We start from the raw sequence: 23740 nt of genomic DNA on the forward strand, positions 1-23740 counted from the left end.
GACCAAAGGGTAACTAGGGAAACAATAGGACCCCTCAAAGATCAGCAAGGCGGCCTTTGTGTGGAGCCACAGGAGAGGGTGCAGACTCTAAACGAGTATTTTGCATCAATATTTACTGTGGAAAAGGATATGGAAGATATGGAAAATGGCGAAATAGATGGTGACTTCTTGCAAAATGTCCTGATTACAGAGGACGAAGTGCTGGATGTCTTGAAATGCATAAAAGTGGATAATCAGGTGTACCCTAGAACTCTGTGGGAAGCTAGAGAAGTGATTGCTGGGCCTCTTGCTGAGATATTTGTATCATCGATTGTCACAGATGAGGTGCCTGCAGACTGGAGGTTGGCTAATATGGTGCCAACTCTTTAAGAAGGGGAGTAAGGACAAACCAGGGAACTATGGACCAGTGAGCCTGACGTCAATTGTGGGCAAGTTGTTGGAGGGAATCCTGAGGGACAGGATGTACATGTATTTGGAAAAACAAGGACTGATTACGGATAGTCAACATGGCTTTGTGCGTGGGAAATCATGTCTCACAAACTTGATTGAGTTTTCAAAGTTTGTGAGAAGATTTGTAGCTCGGGTGCTCGTTGTTGTGGTTCTGTTCAAGGATGTTGCCAGCTGGGAGTTTTTGACTGGGAGGTCATGTCCTGTACAGCTGCAATATTGGTTAGGCCACTGTTGGAAGATTGCGTGCAATTCTGGTCTCCTTCCTATCAGAAAGGTGCTGTGAAACTTGAAAGGGTTCAGAAAAGATTTACAAGGATGTTGCCGAGCTGGGAGTTTTTGTTGCAAACGTTTCGTCCCCTTTCTAGGTGACATTCTCAGTGCTTGGGAGCCTCCTGTGAAGTGCTTCTGTGCTGATTCCTCCGGCATTTATTGTGGTTGATTGAGTTTTTTTGAAGAAGTAACAAAGAGGATTGAGGAGGGCAGAGCGGTAGATGTGATCTATATGGACTTCAGTAAGGCATTTGACATGGTTCCCTATGGGAGACTGATAAGCAAGGTTTGATCTCACAGAATAAAAGGAGAACTAGCCATTTGGATACAGAATGGCTCAAAGGTAGAAGACAGAGGGTGATGGTGGAGGGTTGTTTTTCAGACAGGAGGCCTGTGACCAGTGGAGTGTCACAAGATCGGTGCTGGGTCCTCTAATTTTTGTCATTTACATAAATGATTTAGGTGTGAGCATAAGAGGTACAGTTAGTAAGTTTGCAGATGACACCAAAATTGGAGGTGTAGTGGACAGCAAAGAGGGTTACCTTAGATTACAACTGGATCTTGATCAGATGGGCCAATGGGCCGAGAAGTGGCAGATGGAGTTTAATTCAGATAAATGCAAGATGCTACATTTTGGAACAGCAAATCTTAGCAGGTCATTTACACTTAATGGTAAGGTCCTAGAGAGTGTTTCTGAACAAGGAGACCTTGGAGTGCAGGTTCGTAGCTCCTTGAAAGTGGAATCGCAGGTAGATAGGATAGTGAAGGCGGCGTTTGGTATGCTTTCTTTTATTGGCCAGAGTATTGAGTACAGGACTGGGAGGTCATGTCCTGTACAGCTGCAATATTGGTTAGGCCACTGTTGGAAGATTGCGTGCAATTCTGGTCTCCTTCCTATCAAAGGTGCTGTGAAACTTGAAAGGGTTCAGAAAAGATTTACAAGGATGTTGCCAGGGTTAGAGGATTTGAGCGATAGGGAGAGGCTGAACAGGAGCTGTTTTCCCTGAAGCGTCAGAGGCTGAGGGTTGACCTTATAGAGAGTTACAAAATTATGGAGGGTCATGGATAGGATAAATAGAAAAAGTCTTTTCCCTGGGGAGCGGGAGTCCAGAACTAAAGGTATAGGTTTAGGGTGAGAGAGGAAAGATATAAAAGAGACCTAAGGGGCAACTTTTTCACGCAGAGGATGGTACGTGTATGGAATGAGCTGCCAGAGGAAGTGGTGGAGGCTGGTACAATTGGAACATTTAAAAAGCATTTGGATGGGGATATGAATAGGAAGGGTTTGGAGGGATATGGGCCGGGTGCTGGCAGGTGGGACTAGATTGAGTTGGGATATCTGGTCGGCATCGACGGGTTGGACCGAAGGGTCTGTTTCCATGCTGTACATCTCTATGACTAAGCTCACTGTATGTAGGTGTGGTCTGACTAGTGCTTTAAATGTTTTATTTTAAAAGACTTCCAATTTTTTGTACTCTTGTCCTTTAAAATAAACACCAACGTTCCATTTGTTTCCTAATACTTACTGAACTTGGATGTTAGATTATGATTCTCAAACAAGAACCTCCAAATCCCTCTTATGGGGCAGTCTTTCTCTGTTTAAATATACTTTTCCAATATTCTTCCTGCCAAAGTCCATAATCTCAAACTTTCGCACATTATGTTCTATCTGTCTAAATTTTGTCTGAGCTGTCTATAATCGGTCTATAAACAAACCCAGCAATTCAAAAGTAGGCATCTATGAGGCACTGCAGACCATCAGAAGCATACTCAATCTCATTTTACAATCTCACAGTTTCGCATAACTCAACTCTTTCACTAACTTGAAGTCAGGGGAATCAGTAAAGATTACAGGAAGATATGCCAAAAGCAGTACCATGCAAAGCCAAAAATGAGGTGTCAACATAATGAAGCTACAAAGGAGGATTACAAGCAGAAGTGGCAGACATAGGCAGGCCTAAGCAATTCCTACAAACAACAGATCAGATCTAAGCTCTGCAGCCCAGCACATCAGTGCAAAAGACAAGACTGAAGCATTTGTAACATTAGTCAGCCTAAAGTGCAAAGTAGATGCTAAATCTTGGACTCCACCTGAGGTCCTAAGATTCATAAGTTCAGGTCTTCAGCTAACTTGATTCACTTCACACAATATCTGGAAACTGCAAAGGATATGGGTGCTGACAACACTGACAGTAAAATGCAAGACTTGTACTCTATAACTAGTTATGCTCTAGCTAAGCTGTGCCAACACAGCTAAAACACAGTTGCACCTATGTGGAAAATTCTTCGAGTAAAAAGTGAGGTCTGCAGATGCTGGAGATCAGAGCTGAAAATGTGTTGCTGGTTAAAGCGCAGCAGGTCAGGCAGCATCCTGTTCCTTGGATGCTGCCTGACCTGCTGCACTTTAACCAGCAACACATTTTCACCTATGTGGAAAATTAACCAGCTGCGTCCTTTCCACAAAATGCAATGCAAACCAGCCAATTACTGCCACCACCAATCTCATATCAATAACTAGCAAGTGACGGAAGGTGTCATTGACAGTACTAAAGAAGTTGCACTTAGATACAAGTAGCAATAACCTGCTCACTTTTGTTCCTATTGGGTTCTGCCAGAGCCACAATTTCTGAATTCATTGCAACCTTGGCCCAACTACGGAAATAAAGGCTAAACTCCATAAGTAAGGACAGAATTACTCCCTTCAAAAGTCAATCTAACCTTCTTCTCTTCACATTCAATCAACATTCTGGAGATGATCACTGACCAGAAACTGAACTGCAGCAGCCATGTAAATACTGGCTGCACAAGCAGGTAAGAGGCTTAATATTCTGTGACAAGTTATCCATCTCCTGACTCCCAAATCTTACTCAACATCTGTGAGGCACAGATCAGGAATATGATATCCTTCATTTGACTGGATTCAACCAATAATGAACAAAAAGCTCAATGCCATAGAGGATTGTGCAGCTTAGTCAACCAACATCCCTCCTACCAGTGATCTACAATGGCAGTGGTATGAAGTATCTACAAAATGTCGTCTAATAACTAACCAGGGCTCCTTCAAAAGTATCTTCCAAATTTACAATACCATCTAGAAAGTCAAAAGCAAATGATGTGTGGCAACACCACGACCTGCAATTTCCTTCCTAGCCACACAACATCCTGAATTGATAATATATCATTCCTTCATTGTTGCTGGCTCAAGATTGTGTAATGCCTTCCCTAATAGCACTGTGGGTGTACTTACACCACAGACTGCAGCAGTTCACCACACCCTCTCAATAGCAATTAGGGATTTGCAACAATTGCTAGCCTAGCCAACAATGCTCACAACCTCTGACAGAACATAAACTCTGTTTTGTTTTAAGATTACCTTAAGATTTTAGTGCACAAAATAGTTTTTTAAAAATTTTGTCATGAACTGGAAATACCAGGTAAAGAGGAAAATATGATGTTCACATATTTCCAGCACTATCTGGTAGTTAAATGGAGGAAATCTGCAACAGGCTAACCACTCAGAGGGAGGGGTAGGTTAAGTGTACTAAAGAGCTTGCGGAAAATTATTGAAGCACTGCCTTCTTTTTCAACAGGCAATAACTGAATCACAACACAGGAGGCAGCCTGACTGGATTAGTGACATCTCGGTCCCATCAGGCAAATCACAGTTGGCAATCTGATGTCCACTTCCACAAATTTTTGAATTCTTAACAACATTTAAGACACTCCCACATAAATTTCATTTCTGTGGCACTATTCATGGATTGTTAAACTATGGATAAGTAGATATGTGGTTTCTGGTACTGAAATGGATGGAGGTACTGGCTTTGTACAAAGTATCTGGGATAACCAGTTGACAGAGAGAGTATTAGGGGAAGTAAGTATTCCGAGGGATGCAGCAACAAGGAGTTGGACAAAGAATTCACACTGGTAGAATTGGAAAAACGAAAGGAGTTGAGGAACAGATTGTTAAAGTGCCTGGAAATGGAACCACTCAAAACTGAAATGAAGTATGTCAGGCAAGAAGAAGTGCAAGTTATAAGCTTACTGTCATCACAGACAGAACAACATATCCATTCAGATGTACAACCACACATCCATTGAAATAATACGGCACAGAAAGGACCATTCAGCCCACCTTGTCCTTGCTGACTGAAAGAAACCCGGCTTTGTAATCCCACCTTCCTACACACAGGCCATTGTCCTGCAGCTTACAGCATTTAAGGTGCAGATCCACATACATTTTAAAAGAGTTAGAGTCACTATGTCCGTCACCAACTCAGACAGCGAATTCTAGACTCTACATAAAAATGTCTTTCCTCATGTCCCCTCTAACCTTTCTGCCATTTAGTTTGAGTCTATGATCCTGGTTTTTGAATTCTGCCAAGGGAAACAGGTTGTTCCTGTCTACTCTTATCACCACCCCTCACACTTTTGTATACATTGATCATGTCACCCCTCAGCCATCTATGTTCCAAGGAAAACAATCCCAACCTTCTCAGTCTCTCCTCATAGCTCCATTCTCTGGGCCTGGCAACATTCTTGTAAACCTTCTCTGAAATCTCTCCAGAGAAATTACGTCCTTCTTGTAATGTGGTGACCAGAACAGCAGACAATATTCCAGTTGTGGCCTTACACAGTTTCATCATGGTGTCTTGCACTTGTGTTCTAAACCTTTGCCAATAAAGGAAAGCATATTATATGCCTTCTTTGTAATGTTATTTACCTGTACTACCACCTTCAGGGACCTGTGCATTTTCACGCCGAAACCTCTCAATTCATCTACACTTCAATACATTCCTGCATATTGTGTATTCCTTTTACTGTTTGATATTTGAAATATGAGTCATGGAATCCCCACAGTGTGCGAAGACGCAATTCAGCCCATTGATTCTGCACCGACCATCTGAAGAGCATCCCACATTTATCACTCCTAACCCACCTAGCCTGCACACCCCTGGACACTAACTTAGCATGGCCAATCCAGCTAGCCTGCACATCCTTGGACTGTTGGAGAAAACCACAGCTCACAGTGCAATACCATGAGGTTTGGGGACAATGTATTCACTCCAGTCACCCAAGACTAGAATTGACCTGGTTCTCTGGTGCTGTGAGGCAGTAATGCGAATCACTGAGCCACTGTGCTGCCTCACTCACACCTCACGTTTATCAGAGTTGAATTTCACCTGCCATTTTCCTACCCACTCCACCAAGCCATCTATATCAGTTGGAGCTTATAGTGATCTTCTACACTCTCCAGAACATGGCCAATTGTGACCCCCCCCCACCTCCTCCAGTAAAAAGTGAGGTCTGCAGATGCTGGAGATCAGAGCTGAAAATGTGTTGCTGGTTAAAGCGCAGCAGGTCAGGCCGCATCCAAGGAACATGAAATTCGACGTTTCGGGCAAAGACCCTTCATCAGGAATGAGGAAAGTGTGTCCAGCAGGCTAAAATAAAAGGTAGGGAGGAGGGACTTTCCCCTCCCCCCAGGGGGGGGGGGGGGGGGGGGGGGGGGGGGGGGAGAGGAGAAAGGCTGGGCAGAAGGTTGAGAGTGCAATAGGTGGATGGAAGAAGGGGTGGGGAGGAGAGACAAGTGAGGAAAGTGATGAAATTCACATTGATGCCCTGGGGTTAAATGGTTCCGAGGTGGAAGGTGAAGCGTTTTCCTCCAGGCCCACACTTCTGCTCTCAAACCCCACCCCTCCAACCGCAACAAGGACAGAACTCCCCCCGGTCCTCACCTTCCACCCCACCAACCTCCACATAAATCACATCATCCACCGACATTTCCACCACCTACAAACGGACCCCACCACCAGGGATATTTCCCTCCCCACCCCTATCCACCTTCTACAAGGACCATTCCCTCCATGACTACCTGGTCAGGTCCACAGACTCGCAATAACCCACCCTCCCCTCCTGGCACCTTCCCTGCCACTGCAGGAAGTGCAAAACCTGCACCCACACCTCCTCCCTCACCTCCATCCAATGCCCCAAAGGAGCCTTCCACATCCAAAGTTTCACATGCACATCCACCAATGTCATTTATTGTATCCGTTGCTCCCGGTGCGGTCTCCTCTACATTGGGGAGACTGGACGCATTCTCGCAGAGCGCTTCAGGGAACATCTCAAGGACACCCGCACCAATCAACCCAATTGCCCCATGGCCAACCATTTCAACTTCCCCTCCCACTCTGCCGAGGACATGCAGGTTCTGGGTCTCCTCCACCGCCACACCATCCGAAGCCTGGAGGAAGAACACCTCATCTTCTGCCTCGGGACCCTTCAACCCCAGGGCATCAAATGTGGACTTCACTAGTTGCCTAATTTCCTCTCCCCCCAGCTCCAAACTTGCAGCTCAGCACCATCCTCATTACTTGTCCCACCTATCTGCTTCAACCTCTCCTCCGACCTATTACCTTTACCCCTTCCTCCAACCACCTATTGCACTCTGAACTACCTTCTCCCCAGCCCCAACCCCTCCCATTTATCTCTCCACCCCAGAGGCTTCCAGCCTCAGTCCTGATGAAGGGCTCCTGTCCGAAACATAACTTTTCCTGCTCCTCGGATGCTGCCTGATCTGATGTGCTTTTCCAGCAACACTCTAATCTGAACACCACTTGTTACAGCTTTCCATTCACAAGGTAAAGGGCAGCCATCAACCACTACCCTTTTATTTCATGTTACTATGCCAATTTTTGATCTAATTTGAAACATTACCCTTTATTCAATTGGCTTTTACTTTTTAAAATCAGTCTGCAATGTGGGTTGTTGTCAAACATCTCACTAAAATCCATCTACTGCACTATCCTCATCAATCTTCCATGTCATTTCATCAAATAATTCAATCAAATTTCTAAGGCATGACCTTTCATTAAGAAAGCAACACCTATCGCTGACTAGTCTATGCCAGTGAGTGCCAGTTTATCCAATGTTTTGGGATTGATACTAACAATTTACCCAACAACTTACCTATAACTGTTTGGCATTTCCTCTATTCTTTTTAAACAACCAAATCATATTTGCAATCCTGCGGCACCTCATTCATGTCTCGTGAAGATTGGAAAATAATCCTCAGAACATCTATTATTTCGTCCCTGATCTCCTTCAATATCCTCAGGAACAATCTATTTACCCATAGCGACTTATCCATTTTCAAGGATTCCAATTCCTCCAACACTTCATTATAATTATTTTGTCCAATATTTCACATTGTTCCTCTTGGATTACTATATCCACATTATCCTTTCCTTTGTGAACACGGAGACAAAAAATTCACTTAAAATGCTTCCCACATCATCTTATCAGTAGATGTAGTTGTAACACACCAGCCTTAAGTCACCTAGAAAGCTTAGCAAATAAATAATGTACATTAAAGAGTTTAACACTCCAATCTTCAAAAACATATTCATGCCTAGCCATGCACCATAAGAAATCAGCTCATTTGAGGTTCATTCTCATGACTTCCAGCAAAGATCATTGACTTTATGATTATGAATTCAAGCATTAGTAATATAAAACACTGAATCACAGAATCTGAGGGGCATTCTATCAATCACTTTCTGGAGCTCCACATGCACCACCATCAGCAAAATGGGTATCAATTATATTCTGTGATATTCCTCCAACAATTTTCAATCATGGTTTTAATACATGCTCACTTTTGCAAGTTTGCACACAATTTTGGCAGTAGCACACTGTAAATATGTTTGCCTCCACCATTATGCCAAAAATGCATACTAGAAGTTAACCTAACAGAATAAAACTAAGATCTTACTAATTCCTATCAACTCAAAAAATGTATTGCCATAACAATATCAATATAATTGTAAACAATCAAAATAGCAAAACAATTCAGCACATTTAGTTTACACTATTTGCACAAAGTGATTTAGATAGCAATTCTAAAACTAGGTTGCCAAAAATTATTGAATCACTTTCATCAAACAAAGTGAAAATCAAAGATTGAGCATAGGGTATGTTGGCATTACAAATTTTCATGGACCAAACTGCTTACCTATAATGCCACTGTCTTTGCTTTCCAGTGTGGAACTTAAGCTGGTGATAGTTCCACAGGGACTAGATTTTTTTTGTGGTGGTTTATTGATGCAGCTATTCAGGGTTGAGCATGGACTGTCAGTGCCTGGAGATGCAGTACTGCTCGTCAGTGTTGAACATGGACTGACTCCCTGAACATTAACTGAAAACTGTGAAGGATGCAAAATGAAACAATTAGTTCTAGAAAACAAATATTTACACAATAATCGTTTAATAATTCATAGGTCAGACAAGTGAACCAGCATGTACAGATAAACTCAATTTCATGTCAAGAGGGCTAGAAGGTAAAGAATGATTGAACTTGGGTAGAATGAACTCAGGGGATAGCAGTGGGAAACATGTCCATGGCACCAGTGGTGGCTACGGTGCACAAGATGGGAGGAAGCATAATGATAGGGCTAAGGTGATCCAAGATTCAGTCGTAAGGGGAACAGATAGATGCTTCTGTGACTGCAAAAGAGATCCTAGGATAATACGCTGCCTCCCTGGTGTCAGGACAAGAATGTTTCAGAGCAGTAGCAGTGCATTCTAAAGGGGGAGACTAAAAAGCCAGTAGCCATTATACATATCAGTACCGACATTATAGGAAATAAGTCCTACAAGTAGAATATAGAGAATTAGCATATAAATTAAAATTAAGGACTTTACAAAAAATAGTAATACCAGGATGTCATGTGCTAGTCCAGTAAAAAATAACAGGATATATCAGATAAATACCTAGCTGAAGAAAATGCATTGGAGAAAGGGTTTCAGATTCCTAGGATATTGGGTCTGGTTTTGGAGAAAGCAGGATCACAGGTTGCTCTGGGCAGCACCAGGACCAAGATCTTCAAGGCAGATGTTTGCAAGGGCTGTCAGGGAGAACTTAAACTACAACAGTAGGGTTTGGGAACTTAAGCAGAGACATAGAGGAGGGAGAAACAAGGAAAGAAAGAAAAAAACAAAGGGAAGAAGCAAACGTCGAAGGTAGAAAAACAAGGGAGATAAACAAAAGGGGTCACACTGCAAAATAAAGCTAAAATGACTAACAAAGTTAAAAAGACAATCTAAAAGCTGTGTCTCTCAATGCACTGAGCATTTGCAATATGTTATATGAATTAGCAGTGCAAACAGAAATAACAGTTGTGATTACAGAAACATGGCTGCAGGATTATTAAGGATAGGAACCAAATATCCAGTGTTATTCAGTATATACTGGAGAAAGCCAGCATGGGTTTATTAATGGCAAATCATGTTTACCAAATCTGAAGGTTACTTTTTTGGAGAATATAATATGTCTATTAGTTAAGGGAGAACCAGTGGATACTGTGCATTTTCAGAAGGCTTTTGATAAGGTGCTTCATAAGTGGATAGTGAGCAATGTTAAAGCACATAGGAGACAGAGTAATATATTGGTATGGGTCAAGAATGGTTGAGAGTCAAAAAACGGAGCATGGAAATAAACGGGTCTTTTTCCACGTGGCAAACAGTGAATAGTCAGTTCCATAAAGATCAGTGCTTGGGTTCCAGCAATTCATAATATCCATATAAATGACCTGAGCAAAGGAGACAAATTTAACGTTTCTAAGTTTGCTGATAACACAAAACTGAGCAGGATTGAGAGTCATGAGGATGCAGCAAGGAGGCTACAAGGTGATTTAGACAAGTTAATAAGGGGAACACATGGCAGATGCAGAATACTCGAAATGTGGTTACATGTAAAGCTATACACTGGGGTCTGTCAAACAGAAGGGAAGCAAATTATTTAAATGGCAATATATTGGGAAGTGTGGATGCACAGAGAGATATAGGTGACCTTCTTACCAGCCTCTGAAAGTAGGCAGGCAGGCACAACAAGGAACTGAGAACGTGAACAGCACTGGCCTTAATTGTAAGAGAATGAGTTCTTCTTGTATTCATTCTTGGAACGTGGGTGTCATTTATTGCCCATCCCTAGTTGCCCCTGAGAAAGTGATGGTTTGCTACCTTCTTGAATTGATGCAGTCCAAATGCTTAAGGTTGGCCCACAATGCCCTTTAAGAGGCAATTCCAAGATTTTGACACAGCAACATTGAAGGAACAGTAACAAATTTCCAAGTCAGGATGGTGAGTGGTTTAGAAGGGAACTTGCAGACAGTGGTGTTCTACTGCCCTTGTCTGTCAAGGTGAATGTGGTTGTGGGTTTGGAAGGTGCTGTCTGAGGCAGATAGTGCAGATTGCCACTACAGACCTATGAGGGAGGGAGTGGATGCTTGTGGGTATGGTACCCATCAAATATGTTGCTCTGTCCTGAATGGTGTCAAGTTTCCTGAGCATGCCTGGATGGGTGCAGCACCAGTAAAGTGGGAGTATTCAATCACACACCTGATGTACCTTGTCAATGATGGACAGGCTTTCCTGGCTAACTGAGGATTCAGGTGGGTTACTCACGCATATACCTAGCGTCTGACCTGCTCATGTAGCTACTATACTTATGTTTACAGTTAAGTTTCTGGTCAATGATAACCCCCAGGATGTTGATAGTGGAAATTCAGTGATAGAACACCAATGAATGTCATAGGGCAATGGTTAGATTGTCTCTTATTGGAAATGATCGTTGACTGGCATTTGTGTGGTGAGTGCTACTTGCCATTTGTCAGCTCAAGTCTGGATACTGTCCAGATCTTACTGCATTTGAACACAGATTGCCTCAGTATCTAAGTCGTTGTACAATGTTCAGCACCATGTGCAATGAACATCCCCACTTCTGACCTTATGATGGAGGGAAGATCATTGATGAAGCAGCTGAAGACAGTTGGGTCGAGGGCACTACCTGAAGAACTCCTGCAGAGAATACCCTGGAGCTGAAACGACTGACTTCCAACAACCAGACCATTTTCCTATGTGTACGATAGGATTCTGACCAGTGGAGAGTTTGTTCCTTGATACCCAATCACTCATTTCGTTAGGGCTCCTTGATGCCACACTTACTTGAAAGCAGCCTTGACATCAAGTGCTGTCATTCTCACCTCATCTCTGGAATTCAGCTCTTTTGTCCTTCCATCCCTTTACTGACAATAGAGAGTAGATTGAGGGATGGTAATTTGCCCTTTCGGCTCTGTCCGGCTTATTTGTGTACAGGACATACCTGGGCAATTTTCCACATTGTTGGGTAGATGCCAGTGTTTGTAACTATATCGAAACAGTTTGGCTAGGGGAGCGGCAAGTTCTGGCACACAAGTCTTCAGTATTATTGCCTAAATGCTGTCACAGTGTATCGCCTTTGCACTATCCAGTACTTCCAACCATTTCTTGATGTCACGTGGAGTGTATTGAATTGGCTGAGACTGTTAACTGTGATGCTGGGACCACTGGAGGAGGCCGAGGTGGACCATTCACTTAGTTTAGAAGTAGAGGTGCATTGCTGCAATTATGCAGGATGTTATTCAAATCACATATTGCATTCAGTATTAGTCTCCCTACCCAAAAAGGATTTACTTGTCATAAAGGGAATGCAGTGGAGGTCCACAAGGCTGATGCCAGGAATAGCAAGACTGCTGTATGAGGAAGGATTGGTTCAACTGGCCCTGTATCAGGTTAGAAGGATTGGTTCAACTGGGCCTGTAACAGGTTAGAAGGTTGAGAGGGTTTTGATTGAAACACAAAATTCTAACAGGGTTGGACAGACTACATGCAGGGAGGATGCTTTTCTTGGTGGGCAAGTTGAGAACAAGGGGTGACAGTCTCAAAACTTGGTGTGGACTATTTAGCACTGAGATGAGGAAATGTTTTTTCACTCAAAGGATAGTAAGTGAACATGTAGAATTTTCTAACGGAGGTGGTGCTGGTGGCCAAGTCACTAAATATATTCAAGAAACAGATGGATATTTTTTAAATTTTGAAAGACATCAAAGGGTATGGCAAGAAAGCAGGAATATGGCTTTGAGATAGGAGGATCAATCGTAATTGTAGCGAACAATGGAGCAGGCTCAAAGGGCTGAACGGCCTCTTCAAACTGTTAGCTTCTATGTTAAAATTCCAAGCAGTATCTTCCCATGTTTCTAAAATAAATATTTTTTCTTCTTATAGTCATCATACCATTTTTTCATTCTTTTCTTCCATAGCTAAACGAGTTGAGCTTGGAATCCCTTCTCCTAACAGAAAGCCCAATCTAGTCATCAGTTCCTGAGCAGTAGGAGAGGAGCTATGTTCAGTACTCTTCTGTGGCTCTAAAAGACAAACAACTGCAGTTAATCAACTTCCAACTGTCTTAATTCTAAGTGGACAGGTACATAGTACAGTGATTACAGCATTCTAATCAAATTACTCAAAGTATTTTTTCATATGCTACTACAAATTGATGCAAAAATCAACTGTTCCATCTACAGGTGTGGGCCATTCATGAACAAGTGAAGTTTTACAGATGCTGCAAATTTTAAAAATGTGAAATATGCAAAACAACACTTCCCCAGTCAACAAAAGGTTCAATCGCTGAAACACTGATTGCCCACATCCCCACTCTCATCCCCTATATAACTGTTCATTGGATTGAAAGTTGATTTAAAAAGTACATTCATAGAAAATCATACGGTGGGGATTTTCTCCTAGCCACTTTTTTCAGTGTAAATCAGAGTTGCACTTGGGGACCCTGTGGAATCCTCATCACGGCAAACACTGAAAGAATTGCCGAGGAAATTGAAATTTCCATGGGGCTAGCCCTCTATGCTTGGAACCCTCCTAAAGTCTCCAATTACTTGGCTCAAAACTTTGACTCTACTTTCTCCTCACAGATGCAGCCAGACCTCCTGGGTTCTCCAGCAATTTGTTTAAGAAGCAAATTAGAGTGTTGTAGAGGATATCCTGAAGGAGCTCATAACAGAATCTATTTGGTTATAGGGAAGAAACAGTAGAGATACCATTAAATTACAGGGTATTTTCTATCGGTCACCAACTGGTGAGCTGGTGATAAAGGGTGAGAGGAACAAACTTGGAAGGAAATTATACTGTGTGACAGAAATACAGAGTTGCTTTAACAAGGGAATTAGTGATCCTAAATATAAGCTGCGATATTACAATGTAAAGGGCAGATCAGAGCAAAAGTGACTCTAATTGACAGCTGAGAAGTTTGCACGAAAGAGGAATTAAAGCCGGAGGCAGATCAGCTATGATCTTATGGGCTAAATGTAAGGGGCTGAATGGTCTACTCGTGCTCCTGGTTATCATGCTAGATCCTTAAAACTGTAGGTCATGGCCCCCGGTAGCACAGAATACTGATGAGTGACCATACTTCAGAAATGTAAAAGCGTTCAGTCAATTGGCAGTTGAGGTACTTTTCCCATTCGCAATGGGATCAGTAGCCAATAGAATATATATAAAAATCACTGAGAAAAACAGGGAAACGGCAAAAAAAACCCTGTTTACTTTAAGTGGTGAAAATTTGGAACTTGCAGACATGCGTCTTACTGAGCACACAAGGAAGAAAATCGAAGGATACACTAAATAAAAATCGAAAGAACTTGGATGCTATAAACCAGGAATAAAGGTAGAAATTGCCAGAAAAGCTCAGCAAGTCTAGCAGCATCAGTGGAGAGAAATCAGAGTTTTGATTCGAGTGGCCCTGCCTTGAAGGGTATGCTAACTTGGTTTAATGGAGATTGGAGGGTTATGGACCAGACCAAAACCCTACAAAATATATTCAAAATATGAACTAGACGCTTTTTTTCCTATTTTACAGGAAAGTAAAAGGTGCTATATTCCAGCTGCAATTCGATTGGGCAAACTACTCGATGTTGAGCAAAACATACTTTATTCCTATGCTTTAGATAAAATACAACAAAAAAAATTGGGGCAACAACTTTATTGAAAAACAATTGCCGATTGTCTCACAAGCAATTCTCCAATCCAGGAGGAAAGAAATCATAGCACTGTGGGTCTGTGGTTAGCACTGCTGCCTTGCAGTGCCAGGGACCAGAGTTTGATTCCATTGTCAGGTGATTATCTGTACAGAGTTAGCACTTTCTCCCCATGTCTGCATGTTATTTATTCATTCAGCAGACCAGCATTTATTATCCATCCCTAATCATCCAGAGGGCAGTTCAGTGTCAAACACTGCTGTGGATCAGGGGTCACATATAGGCCAGACCAGATAAGGATGGCAGTCTCCTTCACTTAAGGACATTAGTGAACCAAATGGGGGTTTCCAACAATGGTTTCATGGTTATCATTAGATTCTTAAGGGGCGGCACAGTGGCACTGTGGGTAGCACTGATGCCTCACAGCGCCAGAGACCCGGGTTCAGTTCCCACCTCAAGCAACTGACTGTGTGGAGTTTGCGTATTCTCCCTGTGTCTGCATGGGTTTCCTCCGGGTGCTCCAGTTTCCTTCCACAGTCCAAAAATGTGCAGTTTAGGTGAATTGGCCAAGCTAAATTGCCCGCAGTGTTAGGTGAAGGGGTTAAAGCAGGAGAGTGGGTTGCGCTTCGGTGAGTTGGTGTGGACTTGTTGGGTCGAAGGGCCTGTTTCCACACTGTAACTAATCTAATCTAATTCCAGAACATTTTTTTTTAAAAAGTTTCCTCCAGGTGGTCCGGTTTTCTTCCACAGTCCAAAAGATGAGCAGATTAGGTGGATTTGTCATGCTAAATTACCCCATAATGGCCAGGGATATGCAAGCTAGGATGCAGGGATTAGCCCTAGGAAAGCAGGATTACAGAGAAACAGCAGGTGTGGTTGGTTGCTCTTTGGAAGGTTGGTATGGACTTGATGGGCCAAATGGCCTGCTTCCACACTGTAGGGATTCTATGCAAAACTCAGAAAGAGAATAGCACAAAGAAATGTACTGCAGCTTCCACTCAGCTTCAAACCTCAGCAGCTGCTACTACAAAAAACAAAAACTAAAAATCCTGGTTTTGTGGGAGTTTGACCCCACCCATTTCTATCGTCCCAACATTTAAAAAAAAACTGAGGCCTTATAAACTGTTTACTGAGTTCACTGCTCACCACGTCTGTCTCCTTGCAAAAAAAAACCTCGGACAGAATAAAAAAGTCCTAAATCTGTAGTTTCATCATACCTCCCCCTTAAAAAAAACCAATATAGAAAAATGTCTCCATTTTTTAAAAAACTACTGCTATAGTACCATACATGTTATATTGACTCTAACCATGCAAACATTTACTGCTACAGTCTATTTCAGTTCATTTCTCTCACGACCAAACCCATCCATCTTCCTTCATCGAAGTCACAACGATTGAGCAATTACATTCTCTCATCCTGCCACATGTGTAATTCTCAAATTGAATAGCAAATTTTATCCAATTGTCTCAGACATAATACTGGCTGCAAAAATGTTGAAATGTTGCAATGCCAACACCAAGCTCAAGGTCTCCTTCTCAAATCATGGAATATTTCTGTTGATGATTATTGGTGAAGAATCTCAATATCAAGGATTCTTCCAAAGACTCTTCAAGGAGGCAAACAGTGCTCAGAATGGACCAGGGCTTCAGTTAACACACTGGACCCTGCAACAAGAGGTTTTTCAGAAAAAAAGAGATGGGGGCTGAGAAATTCTTTTCCTTCCCCAACTACTCCAAACAATACACAAAAACAGATATTGCAAAGTGTCTCCAGTACACAAGCAGTTATCACAGATCATTCAATTTTCAAGCAATACCTCAGTTGAAGAAAAATGTTGCACTGTCCTTTCACTGACCTCTTAAAAATTCACAATTCAGGTATCCCGACACAAATTCAAATCTGCAGAAACTCTTAAATATGAAACCATCATAGCATTGTTCCTCACAAACTCTATGTGGATGGAGAGAAAGACACTCTCTCTGAATTGCCTTTTCTCATACACATCAACACACATGAATTGTGACTCACTCACAATCATAATCATGACAGCACAGAACAGACACTTTGGCTCATAATGTTTGCAACAGTTCTGTTACCTAGTGCCAATTTCCCGCCTGTTCCCCAAATCCCTACAGATCATTTCTATCAAAATAACCATCCAATGTCTTCTTGAGTGCCTCAATTGAACCTGCTTTGTACCACTTTGAATTAAACATTCTACTAAACTTCATAGGAGTTATGGTTTGCTCAAAGTATGCTAATAAACCAGAACAAAAAGATTCACACTAGCAGGTAATGAATTTCATCATCATCTTCCCAATTCAATGTCAATGATTCAATATGCTCTCATCACCTATACATTATTTGTATACGGGTTTAGTTTTCTTCCAATTCTATTTCCTGTCACTTTGTATCTGAAATTCCAAGTATATCACTCCATCTTCGCAAGAAAACATTGATGAAGAAAAGAGTGATCCAAAGAAAGCAATCAGGTTAAAAGCAGTTCGTGATATACTACCTTCCTGAACTTTTTATTTACTTCTGTCCATCTAATTTATCATCTCCTTCAGTCGGAAATTTCTGTATCATAAATTGACGATCTGAATAATATACTGGTCCTTAATCTATACAATGCTCGCTGCAGCAATAAGTGTACAGATCTTTGACTCATTGCATGAGCAAGGATTTTGTCAATAAACAGCAAAAAACTCTTACTATATTCAGATTACATACTTCTGTTCAATAATATGATCCATTTAATCCCGATGCCTCGGGTCAGATTGACTTTCTTGCTGTTCCTGCAAGTTACTGACGTTTTGTTTTAAAACACACAAGACAAAATTGGCTGCTTTATCAGTGAACAAAAGGAGCAAATTGTCAGGTTCAATCAGGTTTTGTTCGAATAGAAGACCAATCCATTGTTAACCTTGGTTAATGCAAGCACAGATTCAACAGCATTTGCCAGACCTTTATGGGGGGAAAAAACTTGGAAAAGAAGATGCAATTCCATTAATGTCATAAATACCTCTTTGCAACAAAAGATGGAAAACACTTAGCAGCCATCTGCTGATCATCTCCTGACCAACAGCCGTGGTGACAAAGATCTAAACTCCAAGCTGCTATCTAAAACAATCTAGTATTCCACATTAAAAGTTTTTAAGCCAAACAAACCACTTTTCCAGAAGTAGCTCAAACTTCTCTTCCCAAAATGTTATTCTCTAGCTGTTCTAAGCCAGGGAAAAACTCCTCAAAGATCATCATGAGTTGCAGACATGATTTGCTTCCTCTGAAGTCATATTTTATCAACTTTATCAACAGCAGCTTGGTTTTTCCACTGGGCTGACAGTGTTCAGTTTTAAGAAGAAATCTTTGCTGGCTGTGGTTTGCAATTTCCCTTTAAATTCCAAATGAATGACTTGAAGCTTTGCTTTCAGAGACAATAATCTCAGTCTCAATATAAAGGAATTCGGTTAACTATAATCGTGCAATATTAGTGCAATGCACTCAGCTACTAACGTGCAGATAGACATTCAACAATTCATCTTTCTGGTGAATTAGACATAAATACCCCTGTCATATCTGAAAACCAGACATGATCAGTTAATTCTTGTCCAGCAAAATTTGGACTAAAATATTAACTGTCAAATTGGATATTGGAGTTGGCCACCTGGCCTCATAGTTAACATTTATACATGTATTTATAGTGCATCTTTGCAGTCTCAGCTGCTATGGTTTAATTTGGCATGAACCAAACTAAGTTTTCTTCATCCCCAAAAAAGATCTCCAGAACCAGTAACTGGATTAAGTGTTCTGGTCGGTTATTGTGTTATTGTGGGAATTCCACCAGCAAACTTTAACTACAGCAAACTTTTTATTAACCAGCACATATGGCACCATCGGTGTATGGATGGGGTGTCAGATTTTCTGGTTCAACAGGTCAACATCATTAATGTGAAAACATGCACTAAGTCATACACACCATCGATATATTTCATTTACAACATAAATCACTTAGATAATAGTGCAGTTCTGTCTTAAATAAAACTTACTGACAGAAAGCCTTCTCATTCAGAGGTTCAACTGATTACTTGGATTTTGCAGAGATCACAATGCAGTAAACAATCGGTATCTGAGAAACCAACAAGTTATGCCTCACTAGTACAGCATTCTGGAATTCACCAGTGCTATTCCCAAAATTCAAGATTTTTAAAAGAACATAAATTTTCCCAACTTCCCTGACTTTCTGACCCAGGTTGACAGAAGTACTATTTATTCAAAATAAATAGACCTAACTACATAAAAACAATTATGCATATCAGATATAACTCTACTATTAAAACTCTAACAGTCTTATAAACTCACCCCCTTTCTCACATACAGATAGACACAGGCAGGAAAAGAAAACATGGATGCTATTGGCAGAAAGAAAGATTGAGAAGCAGTGCAGTGCGTCAAATCAAAAAAGGAAACAGCTATCTCTGAAAATCGTGATCTTTGTCGCAGTATTAGAGAGTTTAAATAAATAGAGTGCAAGTCTGAAGTATGACTAAGGGTCGAGATTAGAGTGGTGCTGAAAAAGCACAGTAGTTCAGGCAGCATCTGAGGAGCAGTAAAATCGATGTTTCGGGCAAAAGCCCTTCATCAGGAATCCTCAATGATTCCTGATGAAGGGCTTTTGCCCAAAACGTCGATTTTACTGCCCCTCAGATGCTGCCTGAACTGCTGTGCTTTTCCAGCACCACTCTAATCTAGACTCTGGTTTCTGGTATCTGCAGTCATTGCTTTTACCCTGAAGTATGACTAATAAAATTCCTAAAATAATGCCTTCGCTGCATGGGTTTACAAATTTTCTTAGATTTATAGCACTAATAATTTATAAAGAATTAATTTATATTCCTTATAATAGAATTTATAAAGAATGATTTTAGGTGCATTTCATTCGGTATTGGCTATAAGACCATAAGGCATAGGAGTGGAAGTAAGGCCATTCGGCAGAAAATGTTTACAGGATGGTTAACATTGTGACCAACGACAGAACAACCTCAGTCATTCAAACAAATTAGTTATCCAAACAAATTGGTTAGAATTGTAGAACCCTTACAGTGTGGAAGTAGGCCCTTTGGCCCAACAAGTCCACACCGACCTTCCGAAGAATAACCCACCCAGTCTCATTCACCTACATTTAACCTAACTAATGCACCCCAACCTTCACATCCTTGAACACTACAGACAATTTAGCTTACAGTTAAGATTTAGAGTGGTGCTGGCAAAGCACAGCAGGTCAGGCAGCATCCGAGGAGCAGGATAATCGACGTTTTGGGCAGGAGCCCTTCATCAGAATGAGGCAGGAATTCTCGGAGGTGGAGAGATAAATCGGAGGGGGTGGAGCCGGGGAAAAGGTAGTTGAGAGTGCAATAAGTGGATAGAGGAAGGGGTAAAAGTGATAGGTTGGAGAGGAGGAGGGTGGAGCAGATAGATAGGTTGCGACATGTCATGAGGATGGTGCTGAGCCGGAAGTTTGGAACTGGGGTAAGGTGGGGAGGAAAAATGAGGAAACTGGTAAAGTTCACATTAATGTTGAAGGGATTGGGGTTGAAGGGCTCAGAAGCAGAAAGTGAGGCGTTCTTCCTCCAAACGTCAGATGGTGTGGGAGCGGCGGTAGAGGCGGCCCAGGACCTGCATATCCTTGGCACAGTGGAGGGGAAGTTGAAATGTTCGGTCATGGGGCAGTGAGGTTGTTTGGTGTGGTGTCGTGGAGATGTTCCCTGAAGCACTCTGAAAGAAAGTATCCAGTCTCCCCAATATTAAGGAGGGCGCATTGGGAGCAACAGACGCAATAAATTACATTTGTGGAAGTGCAGGTGAAACTTTGATGGATGTGGAAGGCTCCTTTGGGGCCTTAGATGGAGTGAGGGGGGGCATGGACACAGGTTTTGCAATTCCTGCAGTGACAGGGGAAGGTGCCAAGAGGGGAGGGTGGGGTGTGGACCTGACTAGGTAGTCACGGAGGGAACAGTCTTTGCGGAAAGCGGATTGGGGTGGGGAGGGAAATATATCCCTGGTGGTGGGGTCTGTTTGTAGGTGGTGGAAATGTCAACAGATGATGCGGGTTATGTGGAGGGTGGTGGAGTGGAAGGTGAGGAACGGGGGGGGGGGCGTTGTCCTTGTTGCGGTTGAAGGGATGGGGTTTGAGGGAAGAGGTGCGGGACGTGGATGAGATGCATTGGAGGGCATCGTCAACCACGTGGGAGGGGAAATTACGGTCTTTAAAGAAGGGGGCCATCTGGTATGTTCTGTGGTGGAACTGGTCCTCCTGGCAGCAGATACGGTGAAGGCTAAGGAATTGAGAATACAGGATAGCATTTTTGCAGGAGGTAGGGTGGGAGGAGGTGTAATACAGATAGCTGTGGGAGTCAGTGGGTTTGTAGAAAATGTCAGTGTTGAGTTGGTCATTGTTGATGGAGATGGAAAGGTCTAGGAAGGGGAGGGAAGTGTCAGAGATGGTCCACATGAATTTAAGTTAGGGGTGGAATGTGTTGGTAATTGATAACTGGTCGACCTCTTTGTGGCGACGTTGCAGTCATCAATGTAGCAGAGGAAGAGGTGGGGAGTGGTGCTAACGTAACTACAGAAGATGGACTGTTCAACGTAGCCGACAAAGAGACAGGCATAGCTGGGGCCCATGGCTACCCCTTTTGTCTGGAGGAAGTGGGAGGATTTGAAAGAGAAATTTTTGAGGGTGAGGACCAATTCAGCCAAACGAATGAGTGTCAGGGGAAGGATACTGGTGAGGAAGAAACAGAGGGTTTACAGGACCTGGTCATGGTGGATGGAGGTGTAGATGTTCATGGTGAAAATGAGGCGTTGGGGGCCACGGAATCGAAGTCTTGGAGGAGGTGGAGGACGTGGGTGGTGTCCCAAATATATGTGGGGAGTTCCTGGACGGGGGGGGAGAGAGATAACATCGGTATCGAGGTAGGTGAAGATGAGTTTGGTGGGACAGGACCAGGCTGAGATGATGGGTCGGCCGGGATAGTTAGGCTTGTGGATCTTAGGAAGGAGGTAGAATTGGGTGGTGCAGAGTTCTCAAACTATGACGTTGGAAGCTGTGGGTGGGAGATCTCCTAAGGTGATGAGGTTTTATATGGATTGGGAGATGATGATTTGGTGTTGGGGGTTGAGGTCATGGTCAAGGGGGTGGTAGGAGGTGGTGTCTTCGAGTTGACGCCTGGCTTCAGCAGTGTAGAGGTTGGTTCGCCAAACCACTGGTTTGATGGTGAAGTTGGGATTGGAGAAGAGGGAGTGGAGGGCTGCGTGTTGTGAGGGTGAGAAGTTGGAGTGGGGGAGGAGAGGTTGAGGCGGTTAATGTCCCAGTAGCAGTTGGAAATGAAGAGATCACCAATTCACCTAACCTGCACATCTTTGGACTGTGGGAGGAAACCGGAGCACTCTGAGGAAACACACGCAGATACGGGGAGAATGCGCAAACTCTACACAGACAGTTGCCCAAGGCTGGAATTGAACCCGGGTCCCTGGTGCTATGAGGCAGCAACGCTAACCACTGAGCCACTGTGCCACCCTTGATACCTCTTAATTAGGTATCCTGGAGATCCTTACTGCTGAGATCAGGCAACACAGAGCTGGTCAAAGAATAAACCAATAAGCATTAAGTATTCCCAAGTGCAATAACTGACTGATAGAAACATGGTGTAAATTCAATATACCAAACCCCAAATTCTCATTTTTTTTCCCAATAGTCACTAACAAAGAACACTGACATTTCATTCGAAAGTGTATCATTTTCCAGACTGACTGAAGAATTTAAAAAAACCACGGCAGGAAAACAAACAATAACAGAATTCAAGGCATGAACCTCAAACAGAACATGCCTGATTAAAGGGAGGCAGTCATCTACCTGGCTGAACCACTTCAAAGTTGTGCCTCTTCAAAGAATATGGTGGATTTTTTGCAACCCAGAAAAAAAAAGGCCTTTTTCATTCATTGAATGACAAATATACTGTCTAGCCAGAAGCTTGAAGCATCCCTCCCCTCAAAGGCAGGATTTCAATGCAAACCACTGCACAACACCGCTCAGGAATGCTCTCATTTCAAGAGATCACATTTGTGTGAAAGCAGCTAATATTCAGCCAGATTAATGCTCCATCAGGCTTGAAATGTATGGTGATCCGAACAAAATACTCCCCCAGCCAGTCTTGTTCAGATCATCGAGGTTGTTCTGTATAATGAAAGGAGAGCATTTTTTAATATAAGACTTTTCTCTTCAATGCGTGTCATGAAGCAAATTTCTTCTAATTTATACTGTGTATATTATAAATGGAAGCTACTGACCTTCATACAACAGTTTCAAGATTTGGAATAGACAGATTTGAATTTTAATGTAGATATATATATAATCTAAGGAGGTAATGTGGACCTTAAGTTTTTCTTATATTAAAGGCAAATGTAGTGTTGTATTCCAGATGCAACTTAACTGGTCAAGTTCAACTATTTGGCATTAAGCAAAACGCTATTCATCCATTATAGTTAAAATACAAACAGAGGAAGAACTTAGAATAACAACTCTATTGGAAAAATTAACAGAATAATAGATACAGTAACTGTTACTAATTTACTGTTCCAATATAGTAACATCCGATACTCTACTCCAAGATGGAGGACGAGAAAAGTTTCTGGCTGTAACAGTTGCTCCCTTTTTTTTGAGGTATTTTAGGTGTTGGAGGTGATTTCCTCAAATTACAGGAGCAGCAATGACTGTTTTATATGCTGTTGCCTTGTTTTGGAACTTTGGGGAAAAAAGTCAAAACAGCAGCAGCTTTAAAAGGGAGAATAACAGACAAAGGAAGCACATGGTGACGAAGTGCAGGGCAGGGGGTGAGAAGAGAGGGAGAGGGGGGAGAGCGGGGAGAGGGGGGAAGAGAACCTGCACAGTTACTGCCTTTGCTGTTTTTGAATTCATGTATCGCTGGACATCGGAGTACATCTGGGAAAATTAACAAAGTGAATTTCACAACTAATCTTGGAGGAACCTGTTTGGGCGAAGTTCACAACACAGAATCAGATAAGTTAATCGTTGTTTTAATCTGTCCAATACAAAGGCTGCAGTAGTGAGTACAGTGGGTTCTTTCTTGATTAT

The 23740-nt window shown here is 42.3% G+C and overlaps 1 protein-coding gene across 4 annotated transcripts in view; it reads right to left on the reverse strand.

Moving 5' to 3' along the window:
* Nucleotides 1–23740, reverse strand: part of LOC132817089 (protein TANC1-like) — a 250421-nt gene that overhangs the window by 132845 nt on the left and 93836 nt on the right. For all 4 annotated transcript variants that reach the window (XM_060827218.1, XM_060827216.1, XM_060827215.1 and 1 more), the window contains 2 exons: nucleotides 12832–12962; nucleotides 8735–8924 (listed from right to left, as the gene is read on the reverse strand). In XM_060827218.1, coding sequence (XP_060683201.1) covers nucleotides 8735–8924; nucleotides 12832–12962 — 321 coding nt within the window. The remainder of the gene's footprint in view (nucleotides 1–8734; nucleotides 8925–12831; nucleotides 12963–23740) is intronic.

Source organism: Hemiscyllium ocellatum, chromosome 7 (assembly GCF_020745735.1).
Source record: "Hemiscyllium ocellatum isolate sHemOce1 chromosome 7, sHemOce1.pat.X.cur, whole genome shotgun sequence".
Lineage (NCBI taxonomy): Eukaryota > Metazoa > Chordata > Chondrichthyes > Orectolobiformes > Hemiscylliidae > Hemiscyllium > Hemiscyllium ocellatum.